Source organism: Sceloporus occidentalis, unplaced genomic scaffold (genome assembly GCF_023333645.1).
Source record: "Sceloporus occidentalis isolate IW3139 unplaced genomic scaffold, rSceOcc1.0.p SCAF_2, whole genome shotgun sequence".
In the NCBI taxonomy this organism is placed as follows: Eukaryota; Metazoa; Chordata; class Lepidosauria; order Squamata; family Phrynosomatidae; genus Sceloporus; species Sceloporus occidentalis.
Window position 1 is genome coordinate 127,981,879 of NW_028316982.1, and position 27,554 is coordinate 128,009,432.

The following is a 27,554-nucleotide window of genomic DNA, read 5'->3' on the forward strand; positions in this document are numbered from 1 at the left end:
CCTCTCGGCCTGAACGTTCTGGCTCGCCTCTGATTGGCTCTGCTGGAGTCAGGATCCTGCCAAGGATGTCACTCACTGGCTGGGGCAGCTGTCCGTCAAAAACCCCCTCTCTTTCTATATATAGGTATAGACACACACACACACAAGCACCGACTGTGGCTTTGGAGAGTTGAACTGCTGGAGATAGCTGCGTGCTGCTGGCGAACCCTGAGCAGCCGCTGTTCTCCCGGGAAGAAGCTCTCGGAAATGGAGTGGAACTCCCTGCTGATGCTGCTGGAAGCCGCCGAATACTTGGAAAGGCGGGAGAGAGGTAAATGGAGGGGCTGCGGGCTTCCTCCCGGCTCTCCTGCTCGTCCCTTGGCTTCCATTTCCGCGGAGAGCCCCCTTTTCACTCTCGCCAACTCTCTCTCCTCCCCCAGAAGCCGAACACGGCTATGCCTCGGTGCTGCCTTTCGCCAGCAACTGTCCCAGGAGGAAAGCGAAGCTCGGGAAGCCCCAGGGCAACCGGTGAGTGGTGGCCCTCCCTGCCTCCCTCAGGCCTTTGCGGGGCGAGCATCTTCTTCAGGGGCTCCTTCCCTGGAGGCCCTCCGCCTCCGCCATTTTCCCTTCCGGGGCCGGGCTGTTTGGGGCTGCCACGCGGACAGAGGACGGGGGGAGCGGGAGGGGGCTCCCAGGGAGAGATCGCCGCCTCAGCCGTCCTTCTGAGGCTCTCCTCCGCGCCTTCAAAGCCTGGCTGAGGGCCTTTTACTTGCTAGGTCACCGCACTACACTCCTCTAGGGCTCCTGTTCCGCTGTAACTGCCCTGGCTGCCTCTTCCTGTTGCATTCTGGGGTTTGTAGTTGAAGGAGGAGCATGATTTGACATTCCTTGGCCTCACTGAACTACAAGCCCCAGGAGACAGACGGAGCAGTTGAAGTGGGATAGCGGCACTATAAGAGGGCAGGGTGATAACTGATCAGCGGTTCCCAAACTCTGGTCCTCTAGGGGTTTTTGGACTTGAGTTCCCAGAATCCTCCGCCATCGTAGCCAGCGAAGTCCGAAACACCCGCCAGGCCTAAGTCTGGGGATCAGTGCTTCCAGATCACCACACACGACTACGCTCTTACAGTAATAATAATAATAATAATAATAATATGTTTTATTTTTATACCGCTTTTCCGAGGTGATCAAAGCGGTTCACAAAAATTAACAAATCATAAAAACAATTCACAAAACCCAATAAAAATCAACAATGTGCAATAAAGACAAGCAAGATGGCGGTCGGGAGGAGGGCTCGTCTTCTTAGCAGGCGGAGGCCTGGTGTCGCTGGCCTGCTTCTCTCCCCTTCAAGATGGCGGTCGGGAGGAGGGCTCGTCTTCTTAGCAGGCGGAGGCCTGGTGTCGCTGGCCTGCTTCTCTCCCCTTCAAGATGGCGGTCGGGAGGAGGGCTCGTCTTCTTAGCAGGCGGAGGCCTGGTGTCGCTGGCCTGCTTCTCTCCCCTTCAAGATGGCGGTCGGGAGGAGGGCTCGTCTTCTTAGCAGGCGGAGGCCTGGTGTCGCTGGCCGGCTTCTCTCCCCTTCAAGATGGCGGTCGGGAGGAGGGCTCGTCTTCTTAGCAGGCGGAGGCCTGGTGTCGCTGGCCTGCTTCTCTCCCCTTCAAGATGGCGGTCGGGAGGAGGGCTCGTCTTCTTAGCAGGCGGAGGCCTGGTGTCGCTGGCCTGCTTCTCTCCCCTTCAAGATGGCGGTCGGGAGGAGGGCTCGTCTTCTTAGCAGGCGGAGGCCTGGTGTCGCTGGCCTGCTTCTCTCCCCTTCAAGATGGCGGTCGGGAGGAGGGCTCGTCTTCTTAGCAGGCGGAGGCCTGGTGTCGCTGGCCTGCTTCTCTCCCCTTCAAGATGGCGGTCGGGAGGAGGGCTCGTCTTCTTAGCAGGCGGAGGCCTGGTGTCGCTGGCCTGCTTCTCTCCCCTTCAAGATGGCGGTCGGGAGGAGGGCTCGTCTTCTTAGCAGGCGGAGGCCTGGTGTCGCTGGCCTGCTTCTCTCCCCTTCAAGATGGCGGTCGGGAGGAGGGCTCGTCTTCTTAGCAGGCGGAGGCCTGGTGTCGCTGGCCTGCTTCTCTCCCCTTCAAGATGGCGGTCGGGAGGAGGGCTCGTCTTCTTAGCAGGCGGAGGCCTGGTGTCGCTGGCCTGCTTCTCTCCCCTTCAAGATGGCGGTCGGGAGGAGGGCTCGTCTTCTTAGCAGGCGGAGGCCTGGTGTCGCTGGCCTGCTTCTCTCCCCTTCAAGATGGCGGTCGGGAGGAGGGCTCGTCTTCTTAGCAGGCGGAGGCCTGGTGTCGCTGGCCTGCTTCTCTCCCCCTCAAGATGGCGGTCGGGAGGAGGGCTCGTCTTCTTAGCAGGCGGAGGCCTGGTGTCGCTGGCCTGCTTCTCTCCCCCTCAAGATGGCGGTCGGGAGGAGGGCTCGTCTTCTTAGCAGGCGGAGGCCTGGTGTCGCTGGCCTGCTTCTCTCCCCCTCAAGATGGCGGTCGGGAGGAGGGCTCGTCTTCTTAGCAGGCGGAGGCCTGGTGTCGCTGGCCTGCTTCTCTCCCCCTCAAGATGGCGGTCGGGAGGAGGGCTCCTCTTCTTAGCAGGCGGAGGCCTGGTGTCGCTGGCCGGCTTCTCTCCCCCTCAAGATGGCGGTCGGGAGGAGGGCTCCTCTTCTTAGCAGGCGGAGGCCTGGTGTCGCTGGCCGGCTTCTCTCCCCCTCAAGATGGCGGTCGGGAGGAGGGCTCCTCTTCTTAGCAGGCGGAGGCCTGGTGTCGCTGGCCGGCTTCTCTCCCCCTCAAGATGGCGGTCGGGAGGAGGGCTCCTCTTCTTAGCAGGCGGAGGCCTGGTGTCGCTGGCCTGCTTCTCTCCCCCTCAAGATGGCGGTCGGGAGGAGGGCTCGTCTTCTTAGCAGGCGGAGGCCTGGTGTCGCTGGCCTGCTTCTCTCCCCTTCAAGATGGCGGTCGGGAGGAGGGCTCGTCTTCTTAGCAGGCGGAGGCCTGGTGTCGCTGGCCTGCTTCTCTCCCCTTCAAGATGGCGGTCGGGAGGAGGGCTCGTCTTCTTAGCAGGCGGAGGCCTGGTGTCGCTGGCCTGCTTCTCTCCCCCTCAAGATGGCGGTCGGGAGGAGGGCTCGTCTTCTTAGCAGGCGGAGGCCTGGTGTCGCTGGCCTGCTTCTCTCCCCCTCAAGATGGCGGTCGGGAGGAGGGCTCGTCTTCTTAGCAGGCGGAGGCCTGGTGTCGCTGGCCTGCTTCTCTCCCCCTCAAGATGGCGGTCGGGAGGAGGGCTCGTCTTCTTAGCAGGCGGAGGCCTGGTGTCGCTGGCCTGCTTCTCTCCCCCTCAAGATGGCGGTCGGGAGGAGGGCTCGTCTTCTTAGCAGGCGGAGGCCTGGTGTCGCTGGCCGGCTTCTCTCCCCCTCAAGATGGCGGTCGGGAGGAGGGCTCGTCTTCTTAGCAGGCGGAGGCCTGGTGTCGCTGGCCTGCTTCTCTCCCCCTCAAGATGGCGGTCGGGAGGAGGGCTCGTCTTCTTAGCAGGCGGAGGCCTGGTGTCGCTGGCCTGCTTCTCTCCCCCTCAAGATGGCGGTCGGGAGGAGGGCTCGTCTTCTTAGCAGGCGGAGGCCTGGTGTCGCTGGCCTGCTTCTCTCCCCCTCAAGATGGCGGTCGGGAGGAGGGCTCGTCTTCTTAGCAGGCGGAGGCCTGGTGTCGCTGGCCTGCTTCTCTCCCCCTCAAGATGGCGGTCGGGAGGAGGGCTCGTCTTCTTAGCAGGCGGAGGCCTGGTGTCGCTGGCCTGCTTCTCTCCCCCTCAAGATGGCGGTCGGGAGGAGGGCTCGTCTTCTTAGCAGGCGGAGGCCTGGTGTCGCTGGCCTGCTTCTCTCCCCCTCAAGATGGCGGTCGGGAGGAGGGCTCGTCTTCTTAGCAGGCGGAGGCCTGGTGTCGCTGGCCTGCTTCTCTCCCCTTCAAGATGGCGGTCGGGAGGAGGGCTCGTCTTCTTAGCAGGCGGAGGCCTGGTGTCGCTGGCCTGCTTCTCTCCCCTTCAAGATGGCGGTCGGGAGGAGGGCTCGTCTTCTTAGCAGGCGGAGGCCTGGTGTCGCTGGCCTGCTTCTCTCCCCCTCAAGATGGCGGTCGGGAGGAGGGCTCCTCTTCTTAGCAGGCGGAGGCCTGGTGTCGCTGGCCTGCTTCTCTCCCCCTCAAGATGGCGGTCGGGAGGAGGGCTCCTCTTCTTAGCAGGCGGAGGCCTGGTGTCGCTGGCCTGCTTCTCTCCCCTTCAAGATGGCGGTCGGGAGGAGGGCTCCTCTTCTTAGCAGGCGGAGGCCTGGTGTCGCTGGCCTGCTTCTCTCCCCCTCAAGATGGCGGTCGGGAGGAGGGCTCCTCTTCTTAGCAGGCGGAGGCCTGGTGTCGCTGGCCTGCTTCTCTCCCCCTCAAGATGGCGGTCGGGAGGAGGGCTCCTCTTCTTAGCAGGCGGAGGCCTGGTGTCGCTGGCCTGTTTCTCTCCCCCTCAAGATGGCGGTCTCTCCTGTTGCATTCTGGGGCTCGTAGTTTAAGGAGGGGGCTTTTAGAATTCTCAGGCAAAGAGCTCTTAGGCCTCACTGGACTACAAATTCCCAGGATGCAACAGGAGGCAATCACAGCAGTAGAAATGGAATAGCAGCACTATAAGAAGGTAGTGTGGCAATATGGACGTTCTCTCAGAAGTCCTGGGCCTGGGCCCAGTCCTTCACCTGGAGCTAAGGGCACCCTTCCTTCTCCTCCTCCTCCTCCAGCGAGGGGCTTTGGATGGCCCCCCATCTGGCTTTTGGTAACCCTTGTCGAAGAGTGCCTGGCAGAGGGCCTCCGGTCAGAGGCTTGGTCTGGCCAGGGCCCAGGGGAGAAGGGGCTCCGTGTTTTTGGGAGAGCTGCCCCAGCCACTTCACCCTGACCATTGCTTCTGTCGCCCTCCTTTTCCTTTCCTCATACAAAACGTCCCCTTCAAAATTGCGTACAGCAACAATAGCAACAACTTTCTTTCTGTGAGCCCCAAAAGTGCTACAAGATCTCTCTACAGACTGATTCTAGAAATCAGTCGTCGCCAAACTGTGCTCTTTAAAGGATTTTGGACTTCAGCTCCCAGAATTCCAGACTATTGGCCAACATGGCTGAGGTTTCTGGGAGCTGAAGTCCAAAATCTCTTCAAGGGCACAGATTGGGGTCCACTGCTAGCAAATAACGCCTGAACAGCAACACCACCATCATCTAAAATAATTGCTAAGTTTCCCCATCTTCCTCCCTACTCCACACATTCCTGACCATTATATGTCCAAAGGTACAAAACACCCTGCAGAAATAATCCAGTTTGAGACCGCTTTAACTGCCCTGGCTCAGTGCTAGGGAATTCTGGGAACTGTAGTTTTGTGAGACTTCTAAATGCCATCTCTGTCAGATTGTTCTGGTGCCACAGTAAACTACAATTCCCTAACACTGAGCCAGGGCAGTTAAAATGGTCTCAAGGTGGATTATTTCTTCAATATGTTTTGGACCAAAGCGATGAATCCCACTGTGGGAGAAAGGCAGGATGTAAATCCTTGAAATAAATAAATAGTATACTTGTGTTACAGTTTTTAAGATTTAATTGACGCCATGAGTGGAGCCCTGAAGAAGGAGCCATCCTAGTCAAGCCTTCTCTTCCTAACAGTAGTCCAAAACACACTGCAGAAATCATCTAGTTTGAGACTGATTTAACTGCCCTGGCTCTGTGCTTGAGAATCCTGGGAATTGTAGTTTGCTCTGGCACCAGAGCTGTCTGACAAAGTTTCCAGAATCCCCTAGCATTGAGCCAAGGCAGTTAAAGTGTTCTCAAACTACCGGTAGATTATTTCTGCAATGTGTTTTGGACCAATAGCTCTAAAACATCTACCTCGAAAGAAGTATATCGCTGAGGTCGAGGCTATTTGACAGACTGTGTCTCCCTGTATGAGCCAGCCTAGGCTCTGAGATCCTCAGGAGAGGTTCTTCTTTCTGTCCCACCACCATCACAAGCACGGTTGGTGGGAACACAAGGGAGGGCGTTTTCCATGGCTGCCCCAACTGTGGAACTCCCTTCCCTGGGAGACCAGAATGGTCCCTTCCTTGTCCTTCTGCCAGCAGGCAAAGACCTTCCTATTCAGACAGGCGTTTGAAACACAAGGTTTATAAAGAACAGGCTGGGTGTTGTATTTTAAATATATTTTAAACACTTTTATCTTTTAAACTATATTTGATTCATTTATATGCAATCTTTTTTAATATTGTAATAATTTAATTCTGTTTTAATATAACACTTTTCTATGTTTTTAATTGTACTGTTCTTTAATATTGTAAGCCACCCTGAGTCCCAGTTTTGCAAACCTATGTCTTCATATGGAGCGTAACCCCATTTAACCCTGTTCCCTAATCTGCCTTCCAATTCACCAGGAGCACCTCTGTCTTGGGTGGATTAAGTTTCAATTTGTTTGCCCTCATCCAGTCCATTACTGATGACAGACACTGGTTTAGGATCAGGACAGCCTACTTGGCTTGAAGAGGAAAGGAGTAGTAGAGTTGAGTGTCATCTGCATATTGATGGCACCTCAGCTCCAGACAACCTCTCTCAGAGATTTCATATATATGTTACATAGCATAGGGGACAAAATAGAACCCTGAGGGACCCCACAGGAGTCTCCCACACCACCTTCATGGTTCGCCCCACCAGGAAGCAATGGAGCCACTTTAAAACGGCGCTTCCAAGTCCCATCCCAGAGAGGCAGCCCAGAAGGATACCATGGTCAATGGTATTGAAAGCCACTGAAAGGCCACTTTGAGTTCCAATGTAAGCTGTTTTGAGCCCTGATTTTTTTTTTTTTTTGGGAGGGGGGGCAGAGTATAAATAATAATAATAATAATAATAATAATAATACCACTTTCTTAATCCCCTATGAAATTCCAATCTGTAGGTCATTGGGATCACATATGGAGTACTGAACAGGTCTTACTGAATAGGTGACTGGTCTTACTCATATTGGAAGTAATAATCACCTGTTCAGTAGTCTAGGGCAATCCAGACCTCTGAAGTCCTTCCTCCCCTGATCAAAGTTGATAATGTGTGTGTGTGCATGAGCAGCATATCACTGTATCAAATACATTTAGATTCCACATTCTGTTCCTGTCAGTCAGTTCTTCCTTTGAAAGATCTTTACCCAAGGGATCCCTTTTATCGCCATTTTCCTGGATAAGGGGAGTTGGCTATCTGGATTCTAAAGCCATAAACAAGAACAATTGCTGCTCCTTCTGTGACAAGAATCACATAGCATTAATGTGAAGGTTATACATGATGAAAACTAAAAACAGACTAGGGGAAATTTCCTTCTTGCCAGCGACCTGTTTTGGACTGCTGTGGCCCACTTTAAGAGCGGGTTGTCTGATCACTGCAGTCCTGGGCTGATTGATCACAGACAGAGCAGCCAGAGGCCGGGAGATGCTTTGATTGTGATTTCCTGCATGGCAGGGGTTGGGCTGGATGCCCTTGTGGTTTCTTCCAACTCTGTGATTCTATTCTAAGCCACCCATCTGCTTCACCCCTAAGATAGCACAAATTATTATTACAGTAATGGGGAGGAAAGATGCACATTTTAATGCCTGGCAGGAACTGAATCACAAAAGGAAAGGAAAGGTGGCAATTCCACTCGTTTCTATACAATTCACAAGCAAATGGGCTCTCCCAGTAAGAAGTGATGACTTTTACAGTTTGATCTGAGTTAAGCAGACAATACTGTTGTAGAAAGTCCAGGTCACAGAGAGCTCTTGAGTGCTTGATGCAAGAAATCAGGACAACACTCAATAAAACTGAAATGATGGGTATTTTCCAGCATAGTGGCACAAATATGCTGCAGTACTACCGGATATTATGTTGTGATCTCACTGCTGTGGCTCTACTGGCACATGAGACATCTAAGGCAATATGTAGTTCACATAGGGTTGCCATTAGTCAGGACCTCCAAACTGGGACAAATGTAGGACAGATGTAGGACAAAATATTCAAATGGAGGACACATTTTTAAAAATGGAGGACAAGCAAAAATTGATGGTTTTTTAAAAAAATTTCATATAAATGCATGTTTCTTGGGCATGATAAAAATGGAGGACATTTGGCATTATTCCTAGACAGATGGCAGAAATGTGCTTCCCTTTCTGGCCAAAAACCAGAAGAGGAGGAAGAGTAGAAGAAGCAGAGGAGGAGGAAGCGGAGAAGAAGAAAAGGAGGAAGAAGAGGAGGAGGAGGAGGGGTAAAGGAGGAGGAGGAAGAAGAGGAAGTAGAGGAAGAAAAAGGGGAGGAAGAGGGGAAGGATGAGGTGGAGAAGAAGAGGTGGAGAAGAAGAGGAGGAGGAGGAAGAAGAGGAGGAGGAGAGGAGACAGAAGAAGAGGAGGAGGAGAAAGAAGAAGAAAGGCTCTTTCCACTGCCTTGAAGCCTCCGTGGCCGGTGGGGAAAGCGGCAAGGGAGGGGAAAAGGGCCTTGCCGAGGCGAGACACTTTCCCCTGGCCCTCCCAGGCCGCCTCCCTGGCCAGCGGAGGAGGCCAAGCAGGGAACGAGCCTTGCTGAGGCGAGGCTCTTTTCCCTGCCTGGCGTCGGTGGGGGGGGGGGATCCCGGGGGCGGGGCCAAACCGGGGCAGGACCATGTGGCCACGCCCCAAACCGGGAAAGTCCCGCCCCCAGGCGGGATATGGCAACCCTAAGTTCACACAGAATTAGCTGTGTATAGACTCACAACCTGCATTCAAAGCATTCTGATCTGATGCTCAGCGAGGCATTTGGAATAAATAATTAATACTGTTTTAAGGCTAATTCTAAAGTTTTATTAGATGTAGTACAAATAAGATAGACATGTCATATTCTGGGTGTACCAAAAGAGTTCTTGAAACGCTTCAATAAGCAACTTCTTTATAGGAATCTGATTAAAAATACATTTTTCCATTTGGACCTCAAATTTTCTTTCACCAAATAATCTGAAATACTACATTTTTCTGTTTTAACAGGTCTTCACATAATGAGCTAGAAAAGCATAGGTAAGTAACAAACAAACAAAATGCTTTATAATTCACTTGTACTTTAAATAATTTACATTACCTGCCATCCAATCAGTGTTAAATCTACCCTATTGAAAATCAGTGTGAATTATGTTTCTGTATAGTTCACATACATTTTTCAAACGCTTTTTCTCAGAAAATTGCATTGCAGTATTGAATACTCTGAAGATACTTAATATATACTTAAGATTCATTGTCAAAATTTCTTTCAGAATATTGTTGATGGCTCTTAAAACATGTTCCAAATTTTTTCTGACTTTTAAAGAAGACAACTAACAATAGACAAAGGGATGAAGCAGACCTCTCTCCAGCCCAAGTTGACCCCTGATCAGCCAGGGACTTCAGTGACTGGATGGGCCTCTCTTAAAGCGGACTACTGCTCCAGTCCCAAACGAGGCGCCGGCAAGGAGCGGCTTTTCACTGCTTCTTTTGCCAGCAGTATCAGGCTGCCTTAGGCAGTGTCAGAGTGGCTTCTAGCCACATCGGGGGTGTGCCTCATGCACTCCATGTCCCCTTGGCCCGTCTGTTTCAGGCCAAAGACAACTTTTTTATCTTTCTGATTTCCAGCATATACTTACTTCAATGATGAGTTAGCTAAACCTTTATTCCACTCAATTATCATTCTGAAAAAGTTTTCACCCAAAAACTTAGCATTTCAATTGCTTGCTTATATGTTTGTTTGACAGTAATCTTTTATAATAGATACTGAAGTCACAAGAACAAAAAGATCAATAAAGAAGTAAGAACCTTAGCTCTATCTTGCTAAGAAATTGTGGATCTGTTTGGAAGAAGCCTGTATGGACCAAAACTCACAAGTACTTCTAGCCTCCTTGTCTATGCCCTCATTCTAAGCAAAATAACAGGGCAGTTAGATAATGGTTCTGTCTTTTGACTGTGCCCCACAAGCTATGATTCCTTTCATTTCCAAAATTAAAAATTCCCTGTTTTGTGTAGTAACTGTTTTCACTTCAGATGGACACAGTAGTAGATTAAATAACACCACTTATTTCCTCTCGGTCTCTAATTTCCATATTTTCAGGAAAACTTGAGATTGTGATCTTGCCTATTAGACCTAGTTCAGCGCTTGGAAAAATGACAAAATAATTGACTTGAAGGCACACAACAACAAAATCATGGAAACATTTGGAAAATGCATTTGGATAAAGTTACTAATAATTCCAGATTGTATTTTATTTTCTATATATGAGTATTGTAATATAGTCTATACACATAAATACTGATTTTATCCTGTTATTTATTACTTTTTATTTTTTACTTCTTGCTTGTATTCCTAGTTTTATTTTATTTTTAAAAAATAAAATACAGGTGGCCTCCATATCAACAGATTCTGCATCCACTGATTCAGTTATCCATGGCTTAAAACTATTTTCTTTTTAAATTCCAAAAAGCAAACTTTGATTTTGCCATTTTATATAAGGAACACCATTTTACTGTGCCATTCTGTATTATGGGACTTGAGCATCCACAGATTTTAGTATCCACAGGGGGTGTGGGGCTGGGTCCTGGAATCAAACCCTAGGCCCCACTGTAAACTTCTTGAATGTAGCACCCAGAGCTCAACATAAAATTCCAGGTGACCAAAGCAGAATAGAGTTGGACTACTACTTTCCTTGGTCAGGAGACTATACGCCCATTGATGCAGTCCAGAATTGTATTTGTCTTTTTGTCCATCATATCACATGGTTGACTCATGTTTAGCTTGTGGTCTGCTAAGACCTGTAGACCCTGCTTTCAAGACAGGTGTCATTAATCTTATGTTTGTGCCTTTTCTTTTACTGCCTAGATTTAGTACCTTACATTTCTTGCTGTTGAAATTAATTTTGTTAGTTTTGACCCAGCTTTCCAGTCTGTCAACGTGAACCAGTGGATTCAAATGGGAAGAAAAGAGATTCCACTTAACCATTAGGAAGTTTTATTTGATTTTTTTGTCTAGGAATTCTTCATAGACTGCCCTGGAGGTGGTGGACTTTTATAGGTCTTTTCAACAGAAGTTGGATGAGCATTTTTCAGGAGTGATGTAATTTGTATTGGGAGGGGGTTGAATTGGATGGATCTTAGAGCCTCTTTCAACTCTATGATTCTATAGTCTTTTCAAGGATTAGAACAATATGGAGTACATGTTATTTGTTTGAAGTGAACATATGCTAATGAGCTTTGACAACTTTTTGATTTTTCTTAATTTCAGACGGGCTAAACTCCGGTTATATTTAGAAGAGTTAAAACAGCTTGTTCCTTTGGGAGCAGATAGCACTAGACACACTACACTCAGCTTGCTGAAAAGAGCCAAGATGCATATTAAGGTAAAAGAGAGACTTGTTTGAATTTAAATTGTTTTGGTTTGGTGTTTTTATTTGTTGTCATGGGCTTTTCTTGGCAAGGTTTATTCCTACGGAGTTTCCTCTGTGGCTGAAAGACTATGATTTAGCTAAGGTCACCCAATTGGTTTTCATGGCCAGGCAGGGATTTGAACCCTGATATCTTCAGCTGTAGCCCAATGCTCAACCATTACATCATGGTGAAACAAACACTATGTCCTAAATATCTGTGTCAGCAATTAGGTTATCTTAGTATTATTATAATAGACCAGAACATTTAGAAGAATTTGGGTTAAAAATGTCAGAATGAACCAAACTGTCTTTTGAATTGTGTGTGCAATAGTAAAATATTGTGTGGGGAGTTTCACAGCCCTCAGCGCTTTGAATCAAATGCTAATGTTTTGTACTATCTTCTTGATGTAATAAGACAAAGTGGAAAAGGTTAAGGACCACATCTATGAGTATCTATGAATTTATTGTGGAAATCTGTGACAATTTTATAATTCTCAGTGATGAGTACATCAAGGAAATGGATATGTGGGTGTTTACTTCCGTTGATAGATATAAACATGATTGTAAGATCTATAGAGCTTGGATATAATATAAACTTTTCTAAGCATTTCTTTCTCTTAATTCAGGCCATTAAGCTTAAACGTGATTGTAGGATCTGTAGAGTTGCTATATAATATAAACTTTTCTAAGCATTTCTCTTAATTCAGACTATAAAATGGTCATCAATATATTGCCACTGTATGAGAAGTTTGTCACTTATTGCATATTTATAATACATGGGGTAATCTCTGCAATCAGAAGACTCTTTTTATAGCTGAATAGAGAGTTTTATTAATCTCATTCTTTAGAAATTGGAAGAACAGGACCGAAAAGCTCTAAATATTAAAGAACAATTACAACGAGAACATAGGTATCTCAAGCGTAGATTGGAACAGCTCTCCATGCAGGGCCTGGAACGCATTCGCACAGATAGCCTGGGATCAACAGTATCAACAGATTCTGATCAAGGTAGGTGGTACTAAATTCTGCCATCTAATGTTAGAATAAAGGTACTTCACTTTCCTTATCTATAAATATGTACATTATGAGACACAAAGCATGTCAGAATTTATAATATCAGTGTTTTGTAATTAAAAGTATCTGATTGATTTATTAATATTAAAAACAAGTTTAACAAGTTTTTATAAAACTATAGGAGCAGAAAAGAAAATTGAGAAGAGATTAACTGATTTCATGTGGAAATTTCTGCAATAGTATTAGAGCAAAAGTACAAAATACTGGGGAGAAAATGCCTTAAAATTGAGCTGCTGCTGAAGAACCTTTTATTAATATAAAATCCAATGTCTAGACTGGTACTGGCAGAATAGAATATATCCTCTCAGTGTTAAAACTACCCCACTGAAGTGCTGTTTTGGAATATTCAGTGTTAGAAGTGTTATGTTAATAAGTATATGTTAACTGTCTTTAACTCCTTAAAATAAATGGTAGTAAGTATGCAGTTAGAATTCCTACATGCTGTAGATAATCTTCTTGCTTGTTTTGAGTTCCTATGTCTTCTGCAGCATGTGAAATAAACAGATTCATGTTTCAAAATATACATACTAAACCAAGAAACAAGAATGTAAGAGTAGGGAAGCGGTCTCCATGCAAGTTTTGTTTTCTGATATTTGTGGTTATACAATGAAATTTCAGCATTGGAACTTGCCAGTATTTTAGAAACCAATTCTGAATGAAAATGGAAACTTCAGATAGTAGCATTCTCAAAGGATACATTTCTTTTCCTGGTAGATCGTTACCATTCTGGCTTTTCCTACATTTCTACTTTATGTCCAGGAGAATTTTTGAAATGTACTGTACTTCAATTTATAGCATACTAAGAAGCATGAGCTTACATTTACATTTGTGTTTTCAGCTTTTATTTTTAATGTCCTGTATTTTTTGCATGTCCTACATTTTGTGATGCCTTCTTCTCCTTTCTCCATCTGGTCATCCTGCTACCATTTTGAAATATGGTATAGTGTGCATGATTAAAACAACCATTATAGGGCTGAAGATGATCTAAATTGTGCACTCTAACATGTAAACAAGCACCCGGACCAACAGGATACCGTCACCTCAGTACTAGGGCAATCCATAAGAAACAGGAAGACTACAATGTGATGCAGCATCTAAAAAAGCCAATGTGATTCTAGGCTGCATGAATAGAAATACAGTGTCTAGTTTGAGGAAAGTGGCAAATGTAATATCGGAGCCATTGGCAAAAATCTTTAAGAACTCCTGGAGAACAGAAGAAGTCCCAGCAGACTGGAGGAGGGCAAACATTGTCCCCATCTTCAAAAAGGGGAAAAAAGAAGATACCAACAATTATTGTCCAGTTAGTCTGACATCAATACTAGAAAAGATTCTGGAGCAGATCATTAAACAGACAGTCTGTGAACTCCATAATCCAATTCCATAATCACAAAAAGTCAACACGGGTTTCAGACAAACAAGTCATGCCAAACAAATCTGATCTTTTTTTTTTTTTTTTTTTTTTTTTTTGGATAAAATTACCATCTTGGTAGCTGAAGGGAATGCTATGGATATAGTATATCTTGATTTTAGTAAGGCATTTGGCAGGGTTCCCCATGACACTCTTGCAAACAAACTAGTGAAATGTGGGCTAGACAACGTAACTGTTATATGGATTTGTAATTGATTGACTGGCTGAACCCAACAGGTGCTCAACAATGGCTCCTTTTCATCCTGGAGAGAAGTGACCAGTGGGGTCCCACAGGGGTCAGTCCTGGGCCCAGTGCTATTCAACATCTTTATCAATGACTTGAATGACAGAATTGGGGGCATATTTATCAAATTTGCAGATGATGCCAAATTAGGAGGAATAGCTAATACCCCAGAGGACAGGATCAAAATTCAAAATGACCTTGATAGATTGGAAAGCTGGGCCAAGGCTAACAAAATGAATTTCACCAGGGAGAAGTGCAAGGTACTGCACTTAGGGTTGAAAAATGAAAAGCACAGATATAGGATGGGGACACCTGGCTGAACGAGACTACGTGTGAAAAGGATTTAGGAGTCCAAGTAGATCACAAGTTGAACATGAGTGAACAGTGCGATGCAGCAGCTAACAAGGCCAATGTGATTTTAGGCTGCATCAATAGAAGTATAGTGTCTAGATCAAGGGAAGTAATAGTGCCACTCTATTCTGCTCTGGTCAGGCCCCACCTGGAATACTGTGTCCAGTTCTGGGCACCACAATTTTAAAAGGTTGTTGAGAAACTGGAGAGTGTCCAAAGAAGAGCAACTAAAATGGTGAAGGGTCTGGAAATCATGCCCTATGAGGAATGACTTAGGGAGCTGGGGATGTTTAGCCTGGAGAAGAGAAAGTTAAGGGTGATATGATAGCCCTGTTTAAATATTTGAAGGGATGTCACATTGAGGAGGGAGGTAACTTGTTTTCTTCTGCTCCAGAGATTAGGACCCAGAGCAATGGATGCAAGCTATAGGAAAAGAGATTCCACCTCAACATTAGGAGGAACTTTCTAACAGGGCTGTTCGACAGTGGAACAAACTCCCTCGGAGTGTAGTGAAGTCTCCTTCCTTAGAGGTCTTTAAACAGAGTCTGGATGGCCATCTGTTGGGATGCTTTGATTGAGATTTCCTGTATGGCAGGGGGTTGGACTGGATGGCCCTTGTGGTCTTTTCTAACTCTATGATTCTGTGATTCTATGAAAGTAATAGAGCCACTCTATTCTGCTTTGGTCAGGCCCCACCTGGAATACTATGTCCAGTTCTGGGTACCACAGTTCAAAAAGGATGTTGACAAGCTGGAGCGTGTCTAGAGTAGGGCAACCAAAGTGGCGAAGGATCTGGAAACCATGCCCTGTGAGGAGAGAGGCTTAGGGAGCTGGGTATGTTTAGTTAGAAGGTTAAGAGGTGATATGATAGTGCTGTTTAAATATTGCCATACTGAAGATGGAGCAAATTTGTTTTCTGCTGCTCCAGAGACTAGGACCCAGAGCAAAGGATTCAAACAAAAGGAAAAGAGATTCCACCGAAACATTTGGAAGAACCTCTTGAGAGTAAGAGAGTCTCCTTCTTTGGAGGTCTTTAAACAGCCATCTGTCAGGGATGCTTTGATTGTGAGTTCCTGCATGACAGAATGGGGTTGGACTGGATGGCCCTTGTGATCACTTCCGATTCTATGAGTGTACCATCTATGTGCATCAAATTTGGTCATAAGAGCAATTGTAACCAGTAAGTGATATATCCTGGTTGACTGTGAATGCATACAAAGAATTGCTCTTGTGTGGGATACCTTTCCCTCAGATATTTTTTTTATTATTTCTGGAAAAATGTGTCATGATATCATTAGCTGAGTCTATTGGATGGCAAATTAGTTTGAATAGTCTGTACATCCTCTTGCTGCTGAATTTCTAATGAATGGCTGATAAATTTCTGAGAGCACTTGGAAGGATATGACTAACGTGGGCAGGTAACATGGGGCCCTTTGTTTTTTGCAGGTGCCAGGCCAATCCTGAAATTTTTGTATTTACTAATGAGGATGGACAGAGGGTTGATTTTGTCAACTGGTATTCCCAGGGAGTTGAAGTTACTGGCTTGTAGTTTCATTAAGATTCAAATTTTAAGGACATATGGATGGAGAATTAAAATAATGTGGCTTTCATTCTTCTATCCCTCCCTCAGAAAATGCTGTAATGAGCATAAAATGATTAATAATAAGCTATTGTGATAGGCAGGGACAGACTCTCAGGAGATTATCGCACTGCGTTCTGAGAACGTTCCTATCATCACGTGATGAGAACTTTCCTGGAACAGATATTACTGCATTAGTAAACTAGAACGTGATCAAAACGTGATCAGAACTGCATTTTACCGCACAGCGATTCCTGAAACCGTTCCGAGAACATATTCCACCAAGGCCGCCTCCGTCTCCTGATTGGCTGAAAGAATGACAGGCAGGGAGGCAGGAAAGCAAGCAGGCAAGCGACTGCAGTGAGGGAAGGGGGGTGTGTGAGAGAGAGAGGGGGGAAAGGAGGAGGGAGGGAAGGGAGGGAAGAAGGAGGGATCGGGAGGAAGGCAGGGAGAAAGAGAAATGGGGATGCAAGTTACATCCCAAACCTTCTTTGCAAGGCTGGGAAGAAGGAGGAGCTCCATGCAGGTCTCTTCAAGCCGAAGAAAAGCAAGTTGCCAGGGAGGGGACTGGGCCAAGGGCAGAGCCCCGGCAGCCATAGCAGCTCTTTAAACCGGTTAGAAAAGAAGAGTCCTCTGCTGTCATCCCAATTCCCCATTTTGGCTGCTTGTCAGCCTTTTGCCTCCTGTGTGTGTGCGCATGTAATGTGTGCCTTCATAGAATCATAGAAACATAGAGTTGGAAGAGACCACAAGGGCCATCCAGTCCAACCCCATTCTGCCATGCAGGAAATCACAATCAAAGCATCCCCAACAGATGGCCATCCAGCCTCTGCTTAAAGACCTCCAAGGAAGGAGACTCCACTACACTCTGAGGAAAGAGTGTGTTCCACTGTCGAACAACCCTTACTCTCAGGAAGTTCCTCCTAATATTGAAGTGGGATCTCTTTTCCTGGAGCTTGCATCCATTGCTCCGGGTCCTAGTCTCTGGAGCAGCAGAAAACACGCTTGCTCCCTCATCAATGTGACATCCCTTCAAATATTTAAACAGGGCTATCATGTCACCTCTTAATCTTCTCTTCTCCAGGCTAAACATCCCCAGCTCCCTAAGTCGTTCCTTGTAGGGCATGGTTTCCAGACCTTTCACCATTTTAGTCGCCCTCCTTTGGACACGCTCCTTTTTGAATTGTGGTGCCCAGAACTGGACACAATATTCCAGGTGGGGCCTGTGAGCTTCCCTCCCCGCTTTAATTCTTGTCTGGCTCTTTGCTATGGAATTCTGGGAGTTGTTTGCTTGCTTTTGTGTGTTGCTCCAAACAGAGGAGCTTTTGTGGGTTCCTTCCTGGAGGGAAGGAGGAGAAGGTCCTGGGCATTCCTGCCATCCTTGCCTCCTGCAGGCTGCCAGCACAGGAGCCCCGCTGGACATGACACTAGAGGCCCCCCGCAGAAGCAGCCAGACCCTCTCCCTCTTGATCTCTGCTCTGGCCCCCCTGTTTCCCTCTCTCTTTCTCTCTCTTTCCCTTCTTTCCTCTTCTCTCACTTGTCCCAACTTTCCTCCCTTCCCTCCCTCCTTCTTTCCCCCCTCACACACACACAGCTTCCCTCACTGCAGTCGCTCGCCTGCCTGCCTCCCTCCCTGCCTGTCATTCTTTCAGCCAATCAGGAGACGGAGGAATGCGAGAACGGATTTGAGAACACATAAGAATACCGCACACACCTCTGTTGGAACGTTCTCATCCCGTTCCAGCTCTCTGGGAACACATTCATATCTGTACCCTCCTGGAACACATTTGGAACGCATTTAAGCGTTCTGAGAACCCGATTGGAACACATACTGTGCGGTATACTCAAATGCGTTCCGTTCTCATCACGTGATGAGAACGGTCTCAGAACGCAGTGCGATAAACTCCTCAGTGTCACCTTAATAAAAAGTCCTTATCCTGTCCTTTTCTCAGCATTATCTCCTACCTTCCCTCATCAGACAATCCCATTGTGTCAGAAGTCTAGGAAACCCAGTGCTTAATTCAGGGTCCAAATAGGTTGGTGTAGCTGATGGCATGTTTCTGAATAATGTACCACACAGACAGTCTTAGTGATTACATGAAAACAAACTGTAACTTTTTTGTAGTAACAAGTATTTAAGTTCTGACTTGATTAAGTCCAAACTACTCTTTAGTTACATTGGGTGTCAGCTCACTAGCCAATTAAATAACACATAGATCCCCTTCAGATATTACTTCCTCTAAATCTTTTATTACATCCCAAGACACAACCCCAGGCTGTCCCTTCTGAAGGTGCTGGCTGAGACCTGCCTTAAACCTCTCTCTGAGAACCTTCTCTGACAACTCTCCACCCTCCTTTAAACTGCCAGGTTTTTTCTTCTTCTCTGAGTTCCTACTCCTCCCATACACTTCCACAGTGATAGGTTGAATGCTTTGTCTGCCCAGCCACTCATTACAAGTTTGGTTGCAGCTTGCTAGGCAGAAGTTCCAATGGGGTCTTGTTCACAGTTGTTGACCATTTTCTGCTTCTTAGTTTTGTTCAGTCAGTCAGAAGCTCTGAATCTGATGAAGAATGTTGGTCACAATGAAAGTGATTCTATTAGAAAATGTATGCAATAATTTCAAAGTATATAGTGCATACATTTAGCATTTTAAATTTTAATACAACATTATGTTGGTAATAAAAGGCTTAAAATGAGTTTTGTACCTCAGACATTCATATCTGAATCCTACTAGTAGTCCAAACTAGATTATATTGGATCAATAGGATTTATATATTAACTCAACATTCTACAATACATTTAATGGATCAGCTCTACTTGGGAATATGGCAAGGATTCAAACCTCAGCTAACAGAATGCAGGAGTTTTAATAGTCAGACTCATAAAATAGTCCACTTTTCCTCTACTTTTTTCACATACTATTGTTTAAGTACGGTATGTCTTTCAAGGTAACAGTTTTGCAGGAAGCATTTAAAAAGTATTTTCAAAATTTTTGTTTCAGAATCCATTAAAGGAACCACACTGTCTTCCTATATGTTTTTGTCTTCATTGAATAACAATGTTTGAATAAGTGTAAAATATGCTTTGAACCTTTGGGTAGCCTTTTGAAATACTGCAAAAGAACTAGGTGCTATAGAGTAGGCCAAGAGACTCAACTATTGTGTGAAATAGACAGGCTTTTTAAGCTAGCTTCCACGCAGCTTGGGGGCATAGTGTTTAGATGACACATGCTCCCAACCAGCGCTGAAGCCGTGCCGGGTTGTTCCTGGGCAAAAGGAGCAATCTTTTCCATTCCTTGCTGCAGTCTATTTGGGACCGCAGAAGGTGATGGCATCGGGACCGCAGTGTGTGGTTGCTATGGTCCCAGGGTGCTTCTTGCTCATCTGTTCCATGCGTATGAACCAGGAGGTATGTGGTCTGAATCCTAACAATAAACTCACAAGGGGTCCTCAGCTAAGCAATCTCTTACACAGTTGTAAAGATAACAAGATATTGTGATCCATCTGGAGCACTCTAGAGCACCGTATAAATACATGCTATTTTGGTTTGATTCTCTCCATTACTGTTCTGAAACTTTTGTCTCTTTTGTTTCAATTTAGAGGTAGACATTACAGCTGAAATGGACAGTAGTGGGAGTACCAGTGATGCTGAAGACAGTTTTCAAGGCAGCTCTAGCGACAGTGGCTATACACATTCTCACAGACTAAATGCCAAACTTCTGTAGCATTTGAGTGAACTGCTGAACTCAGGACCTTCTGACTGAAGCATTTACAGTAAATACATTTATTAATTCAAGTTGCTGACTGCCACTGTCCCAGACAGCCTCTACTACAATACTCCAAGTGGTGTAATGTCCAGGATTCTCTCAATTATGATTAGTATATTAAATTACAAATCATGGTTTCTGCAAAGTAAGATTTTTGGTTTAAAGTACCTTCACATAGCCATTTTCCAAACTTTTAAATGTTGTGGAGAGCCTTTCCAAATAATGTAAAAGTACTTTTTAAATGAAGTAATAACTTTTCCCATAAACTTCTAAACATTTATGAAACATCTAATTCTGTCCAGGTCTGATAGATAGAGTTTGACTTTTGCTGTTTTGTCTCTTGCAGTAAAACTGTTGTAGCTAAAACAGCATATGTCTTTCTTTCTGTGCATTTGGCTTGCTTGTGATTGCTCTCAGTTTTTTGGATTCTGGCCATAGTGAGAAAAGGAAAATGATACACCTTTTAAAGTATATTATCATTTGGGAGAGTGGAGGAACTGGCTAGCATCAGTTACCAGAATAGAACTTCTTTCAAGTTTTAAAGACATAAACTGTAAAATGTGTATGTTCTTCATAGAAATATGTTCACTATTTTTCTGCAAACAGAGATAAAGCTGCTTATCACAATCTAATGTGCAATGATCACCCCAGTTTTCTGTTTTATGCTAACTAATTCCACAAATAGTCATGCTAGCTTGCAAATGCAAACAAAAAAATTTAAAAAATGCTGTGCTATCAGAGTAAGATATATTGTGTGACATGAACCTTAATGCACAAAGAAAGTCATATCCCATTTGGTGTGCTCAGTACATGTTTACTTGTTTTCAGCCTTACCAAACACCTAGCCCTCATGAATGAGCCAAAGATGTCCTTGTGTTAGAATAATTTAGAGGGATCCTAAAGCATTACAATTCAGCAAATTAAAGTCATGTATATGGTTGATGAATATACAGCTGTCTGCTCATGATGCAATTGGTTGTGCATCTTGGTCCACATGAGCTACTTATCCAGTTCATGCTGGATTAGCAGCCCAATCATCTTTCCCATCAGTTGGTTTTAAAGTTCATTGCCCAAACAACTACTCACTAGCCCCTTCATTTTAACTAGAAACTTGGTCTCTTGTTAACATGGAGATTATGTATGAAATACTTCAGTATTTTTGTTAGAACACTGAGAGCACACCAGACTAACAACTAAAACTTTTTTTAGAAGAAAACAAAAATGCTTGCTTATATTCTACACTTTATTCTCGTCTATAGCTGCCAATACACTGAAATGGAAGGCACAGTTCTACATTACAGTACTCACACTAAACCATATTGTTTTATATGCTATAGTTGCAATTACATTTCCTTATAAAATACAGAAAAGTGCTATATAATTATATCATTTATTTAGTATTCATCTAGATGTTTAAATTGTAGTTACCCTAATGTAGCAATACTGCAAAAGTATATTTGAATACATTTTAAGCTTAATGAAGTCATTAGTATTTCAATTTTTTATATTTAAAAATGGACCAATCTTTACATTACTACTTCAATGGTCTTTTTTAAAAATTGGGGGGAAAACCCTATGTACTGTTTAGACAAGCTATGTATTTTCTATAAAATATCATGTGTTATATATTTTTCCAAACTCTTCTTACTTACTTACAGGGAACATATAAACTCAGACCAGAGTCTCAGGTACTCTTCACTTTATTCATATTGTGCCTTGGTGAATATTTTATATATTTATCTCCCCCCCCCCCTTAAAACGTAGGTTCTTCTTCATGGTCTCCGTAAAGCGCACAAATGGGTTATTCTGTGCCGACGCAGCAATTTCGGATCCTAGGGAAGACTTTTTGGTGGTAGCTCCGCCCACCCTTCTATATAGGCTCAGTGTCTTCCTGCCCTTCAGTTCCTTTTGTCTGCCGCGTGAGCAGCATAGGAACCTCACTTGGAAATCACTCCTTCCTTTTACTTTCGATTTTGACCACATTTTTGGCTCTAACTTCTCTCTTGGATAGTGATTCGGCTTGTTTTGGACTCTGATTACCGGTAACACTTGGTTTGTTTGACCACGCTCTCATCTACTCCTTCAAATCTCCACGATGTCTTCGCACTCTTTAAAAAGTGCACGGAATGTGGAGAGAAAATTCCAAGCCACGACGGACACTCCTTGTGCCCCATTTGCCTAGGCGAGGGCCATGTCACCGCGACTTGCCCTCATTGTGTGGCTTTCACCCCACAAACTAGGAAGAATAGGGAAATATGGCTGTGTTCATATGCACAGATACTTAAGTTTCCTTCTGAATCTAGGCTTCCTACCTAGGCTCCTGCTGCCAAGGACAAACCCTCGTCTTCTGTCTCCGGGGTTCTTGCCAAAGCTAATGCTGCTGAGGGCAAACACTTGTCTCCTGTCCCTGGGTCACCAACCCCAGAAAAACAGAAGGAGACCGACCACGATGTGGCTGGCCAGCTGTCATCTCTGAAACAGAAGAAATCCTCAGACTCTTCTAAATCAGACAAGAAGAAACACAAGTCCTCTAACGAGAAGGACAAGGAGGCTTCACGTCCGGAACAGAAGTCCTGTCCCAACCCAGACTCCAAACCTATCCAGTCTGTTGATACCGAGTCGGGCTCGCTGCCGTGTGCACAGGCAACCCCTCAGGTTCGTCCATCTCCGCAAGATGCCTCTCAGTCCCGTACCGACATTTTCCAAACTCTAATGAAACCCTACCAACTTTCCGACGATGAACCTCTTGCTTCCTGTGACATCAGGCTCCTCACTTGGAAGACTACATTTTTGGTCGCCCTGATCTCAGCACACCGAGTCAATGATATCTGAGCTTTCCGTGCCGACTCCCCTTATTTGAAATTCTTCAAAGACAAGGTCATTTTTCGACTGGACATTTCCTTTCTACCTAAGATAGGTTCTATCTTTCATCTCAATCAAGACATCGTTCCTCCAATGCTGGCCCCGAACCCAACCACTGAGTACTGACTCCACTCCCTTGATGTCAGGTGGGCTCTGGCCTACTACCTCTACAGGACGTTGTCCTCTCTGCATTCTCCCAGACTCTTTGTCTGCTACTCACCTCCCAAACTGGGACTCCCGGTCACATCACAACATTTTTCTAAATGGGTGACCTCCACTATCCATCTTTCCTATGAACTGTTTGGGAAGACTCCCCCTGCTCGAATTGAGCTCATTTCACCAGGGTGGTAGCTACATACTCTGCTTTCCTGTCCAAAATCTTATTGGAGGACATTTACAAGGCTGCAGTTTGGTCACAACCTTTGACTTTTATCAAGCACTACAGGCTTGACACCAGACACCATTGTGAAGCAGCCTTTGGCAGAGCTGTTCTCCTTTCTGGCATTCACTGAGGTTAGTTGACACTGTTAATAATTGACACTCACACTGTCTTTCCTGGTTAAAATCTTTTATTGCCAGGATACTCCCTCCTCCTGGGATGGATCAGCTTGTCAGTGTAACCCATCTGTGTGCTTCGCAGAGATGACGAAGAAGAAGGACAGGTTGCTTACCTGTAACTGTAGTTCTTCGAGTGGTCATCTGCGAATCCACACAAATCCCACCCATCCTTGACACTTTCTTCCTAGGTCTGCTCTTTCGGTGGACTTTTTGAACAGAAGAAGGGCGAGAAGAAGCCGAGCCTATATAGAGGGTGGGCAGAGCTACCACCAAAAAGTCTTCCCTAGCAATTCCTAAAGGATCCGAAATTGCTGCACAGGCGCAGAATAACCCATTTGTGTGGATGTGCAGATGACCACTCGAAGAACTACAGTTACAGGTAAGCAACCTGTCCTTTTGCCATTTCAGAAGCCCCAGTTGGTATGCTTGAATGGTATCACCTTGCCTTAGTTAAAGCACTGACTGTAGTTTTTTTCTGTTTCATTAATGGCAGAGGAGGTAATAATCCCCAAACCCAATTGATCAAAATACGGCATTATTACAGAGGTGTTTTCTGCTCTTGGAATTCCTGATTCTTGGGGGATGAACTAAATGTTACTCCCTGCCTTTTTTGCAGCCACTGAATTCCACTGGTGAAAAAACACACTCATTCTCACCCACATCTCTGCGCCAAAACTCTCCAGGAAACACAGCTCTCCTCTAAATCAATAAACATTTCCCCCATAAATCTAATTTTACAATTGAACTTAATTCTTTCAGCAACAAGCAGTGATTTTTTTCTGGTTGCCACCGTGCTGTCATTATCCCACAGTGACATCCATGGGGCTGAACTTGACCACAACCGTGAAATTGCCTATACTGATTTAAATAGTGGTGTGAAAACAATTCCATTCAAATTAATGTTTCAGAAAGAGGTGCTTTATATAGGTGCGGTACAGAGTGCCAAAAAGAGGCGCTGGGGAGGTGCCTCTCCTTGCTCCACAGCAGTGCCGTAACAACCAAATTGTGCGGCGCTGCTGTACAGCAAGCACCAGCAACAGCGAGATGATGTACCAGTGGCGCAGTGCCGTTTGGACACTGAGCTGCTGGCATGTCATCTCTGCGCACACCATCTGGATAGTGCCGTGCAGCTGCGGCGCACCCATGACGTGCTAGGGTTGCGGGGCATGTGCACGCCCCACCTCCAAGCAACCTTAGCACGTCATGGGCGCACCACAGAGTACCGGGCCATAGATAATAGGTCTTTTGTACTTGGAATGACTTGCAGGATCAGGACAGTGCCTTGTGAAATCCAGCACTCCAGTTATGTTTTTTAGTATTGAAAAGATTAATAAATTGCAACATATTGACAAGATGGAAGCAACTAATATTTTGCTGTTTTCTGAATCAGTATATATTTTCCCTTTGTTGCTCAAAGTACAGGAAATAAGTGCTAAATATACTTCTGGCTTCTTATAGCCCTTAGTTGTTTGTTTCTCAGTAGCCCAGAACTTGCCAACAAGGCCATGTTTTTGAACGATCTGTTGTTGTTGTTGTTGTTTGTAGTCATCTCTCCATGAGCTGGGGAGGTCCATAAAGTTACAAATCTTGGCAGCTGGTTTTAAAATTAATAGTCCTCTCTTGCACTGTTTTGATACATTATACATGTTGTATATTTCAAAAATCCATCTTGGAAAAGGTACATAGCAATATAAGCATTGTGAGCAGCTGATGAGCAGTATTTTTTAATTTCATATATTTTAATTAGAAAATCACTTTAGATGTTTTACTTTAGTACATTTTAATGGGTAGAAATGCCTACTTGTATTGTTGCTTTCCTTTACAATATAATGAATTTACTCGCGGCTGTAAAATGTTTTCTTTCATGAAGAGCAGTTCTTGCACACAACTTTAGAAACAAAAAAATCCTGAGAATGGGAAAGAGACTTCATGATAAATTTTGTTGACCTTAGGCCACTCTAATGTTTGCATTTTTAAAATGAATGTATATAATTTGATGAACTCTTCCATACTGGGTATCAGTGGCTTTGTAGATCTTTTATATTTTCAATAAATCTTTTCAATAAAGATTACTCCAATATTCTGATCTTATTGTCGCTTGTTCAATAATTGCAGTAGCTTGTTATTATTATTATTATGCTTTATTTATATAGCACTGTAGATTTGTTGTTTTTGTTGTCCTTGTGTGTCTTCAAGTTGTTTCCAGTTTATGGCAACCCTATCATGGGGTTTCCTTTGTTCAGAAGAGGTTTGGCATTGCCTTCCCCTCAGGCTAAGAACATGTGACTTGCTCAAGGTCACCCAGTTGTATAACTTTTGCACAACTTGATTTCCAACTCTTCCATACACTGCATGTCTTCCCAACTGATAGCAAGGATACACTTAAAAACATAGAAGTGACCACAAAAGTCCACAGCAAAACATTTGTTGAAATGACCATCAAAACTTTGCTTGAAAACCTCCAATGAAAGAGATTCCACCACACTCTGAGTAGTTAAATAACTGTAGCCACCAGGAAGTTTATTTGGATTCTTGGATCATGGCAGTTTCAGGAGTGGGGACTTCTGGCAAAGGCTAGGTTGCACCTCATACCAGTGGGCAGAAATTGTTTTGCCAACAGTCTCAAAAATTTGATCAGGAGGGCTTTAAACTGAGTTGTATGTCTCATAGGGAAAATATTTTGGAAGGTGGGAGTTCATCAAGGGCTGGAGATAATAGTCAAACTTATAGAGGGAACAAGGCAAATAGTACAAAGGCCCAACAGTGTGTGTGTGTGGGGGGGGATTTACAGAGGCAGCTAGGGAAGAGGACCCATGGAGGAGGAGACATTAGATGTCTCTACACCAGTGGTTCCCAAACTGTGCTTCAAGGAGCCCTTAGGGCTCTGCGTGCATTTACCTTAGAGCTCCACGTGCACTTCCCTTAGGGCTGGTCCAGGAAAGGAGAAGAACAAAGCAGATATAAACAACTGGTTCCGCAGATGATGCCACCAAGAATGATCTGGATTCTTGGATCATGGTCTGTAGTTGCATAACAGGGAAATTCTGACAAGGGAGGGATTGGATCATATCAGTTGGCAGAAATGTTTTTACCAATAGTCTCAAAAATTTGATCAGGAGAGCTTTAAACTGAGGAGCCGCCCATTTTCCCTCCGGAGGGAGCCCACAGCAACCAAACCATGTAGGCTCCCTCCACTCCAAAAAGAACCTGCTAAAAGCGGGTTCTTTTGGGTGCGCAGGGAAGACGTCATCAGTGTGCCATTGGTGCACTGTGAAATGTCCACGATGCAAGCGTGGCGCCCAGAGATGTGAACATGGTGTTGCATTTGCGTCATGAATGCACACCACATATGGACAGCACCACGTAAAGATGGTGCCGACCATATGTATTAGGGTTCCAGAGCGTGTAGTTTCTGTGTGCTCTGGAACCTTGATTTCGGCACCAATGGAAAGCTGGGCCAAGGCTAACAAAATGAAATTCAACACAGAGAAATGTAAGGTACTGCACTTAGGGCGGAAAATTAAATGCACAGATATAGGATGGGTGTCGCCTGGCTGAATGAAACTATGTGTGAAAGGGATCTGGGAGTCCAAGTAGATCACAAATTGAACATGAGAACAGTGCGATGCAGCAGCTAACAAGGCCAATGTGATTTTAGGCTGCATCAATAGAAGTATAGTGTCTAGATCAAGGGAAGTAATAGTGCCACTATATTCTGCTCTGGTCAGGCCCCACCTGGAATATTTTGTCCAGTTCTGGGCACCACAATTTAAAAAGGATGTTGAAAAACTGGAGCGCGTCCCAAGGAGGGCAAATAAAATGGTGAAACCATGCCCTATGAGGAACAACAGGGAGCTGGGGATGTTTAGCCTGAAGAAGAGAAGGTTAAGAGGTGATATGATAGCCCTGTTTAAATATTTGAAGGGATGTCATCTTGAGGAGGGAGCAAGCTTGTTTTTTGCTGCTCCAGAGACTAGGACCCGGAGCAATGGATGCAAGCTACAGGAAAAGAGGTTCCACCTCAACATTAGGAAGAACTTCCTGACAGTAAGGGCTGTTTGACAGTGGAACAAACTCCTTTGGAGTGTACTGGAGTCTCCTTCCTTAGAGGTCTTTAAACAGAGGCTGGATGGACATCTGTCGGGGATGCTTTGATTTAGATTTCCTGCATGGCAGGGGTGTTGGAGTGGATGGCCCTTGCGGTCTCTTCCAACTCTATAATTCTGTGATTCTATGATTCTATGAAGATGACACCAAATTAGGAAGAATAGCTAATACCCCAGAGGACAGGATCAAAATTCAAA

General features: G+C 45.2%; 1 protein-coding gene across 2 annotated transcripts; it reads left to right on the forward strand.

Annotated features, from left to right (window-relative positions):
* Positions 1–22: 22 nt before the first annotated feature.
* On the forward strand, positions 23–25,336 carry MXD4 (MAX dimerization protein 4). 2 transcript variants are annotated; one of them, XM_089510926.1, is made up of 7 exons: positions 23–310; positions 420–507; positions 9,009–9,038; positions 11,266–11,380; positions 12,256–12,415; positions 19,664–19,837; positions 21,595–25,336. In XM_089510926.1, exons 1-6 carry the CDS (start codon positions 247–249, stop codon positions 19,786–19,788), a joined length of 582 nt encoding a protein of 193 aa, XP_089367052.1. In that variant the 5' UTR covers positions 23–246; the 3' UTR covers positions 19,789–19,837; positions 21,595–25,336. The 2 variants fall into 2 exon arrangements, with proteins under 2 accessions (XP_089367052.1, XP_089367053.1); XM_089510927.1 differs by lacking the exon at positions 21,595–25,336 and adding an exon at positions 21,489–21,505.
* The last annotated feature ends 2,218 nt before the right edge of the window (positions 25,337–27,554 follow it).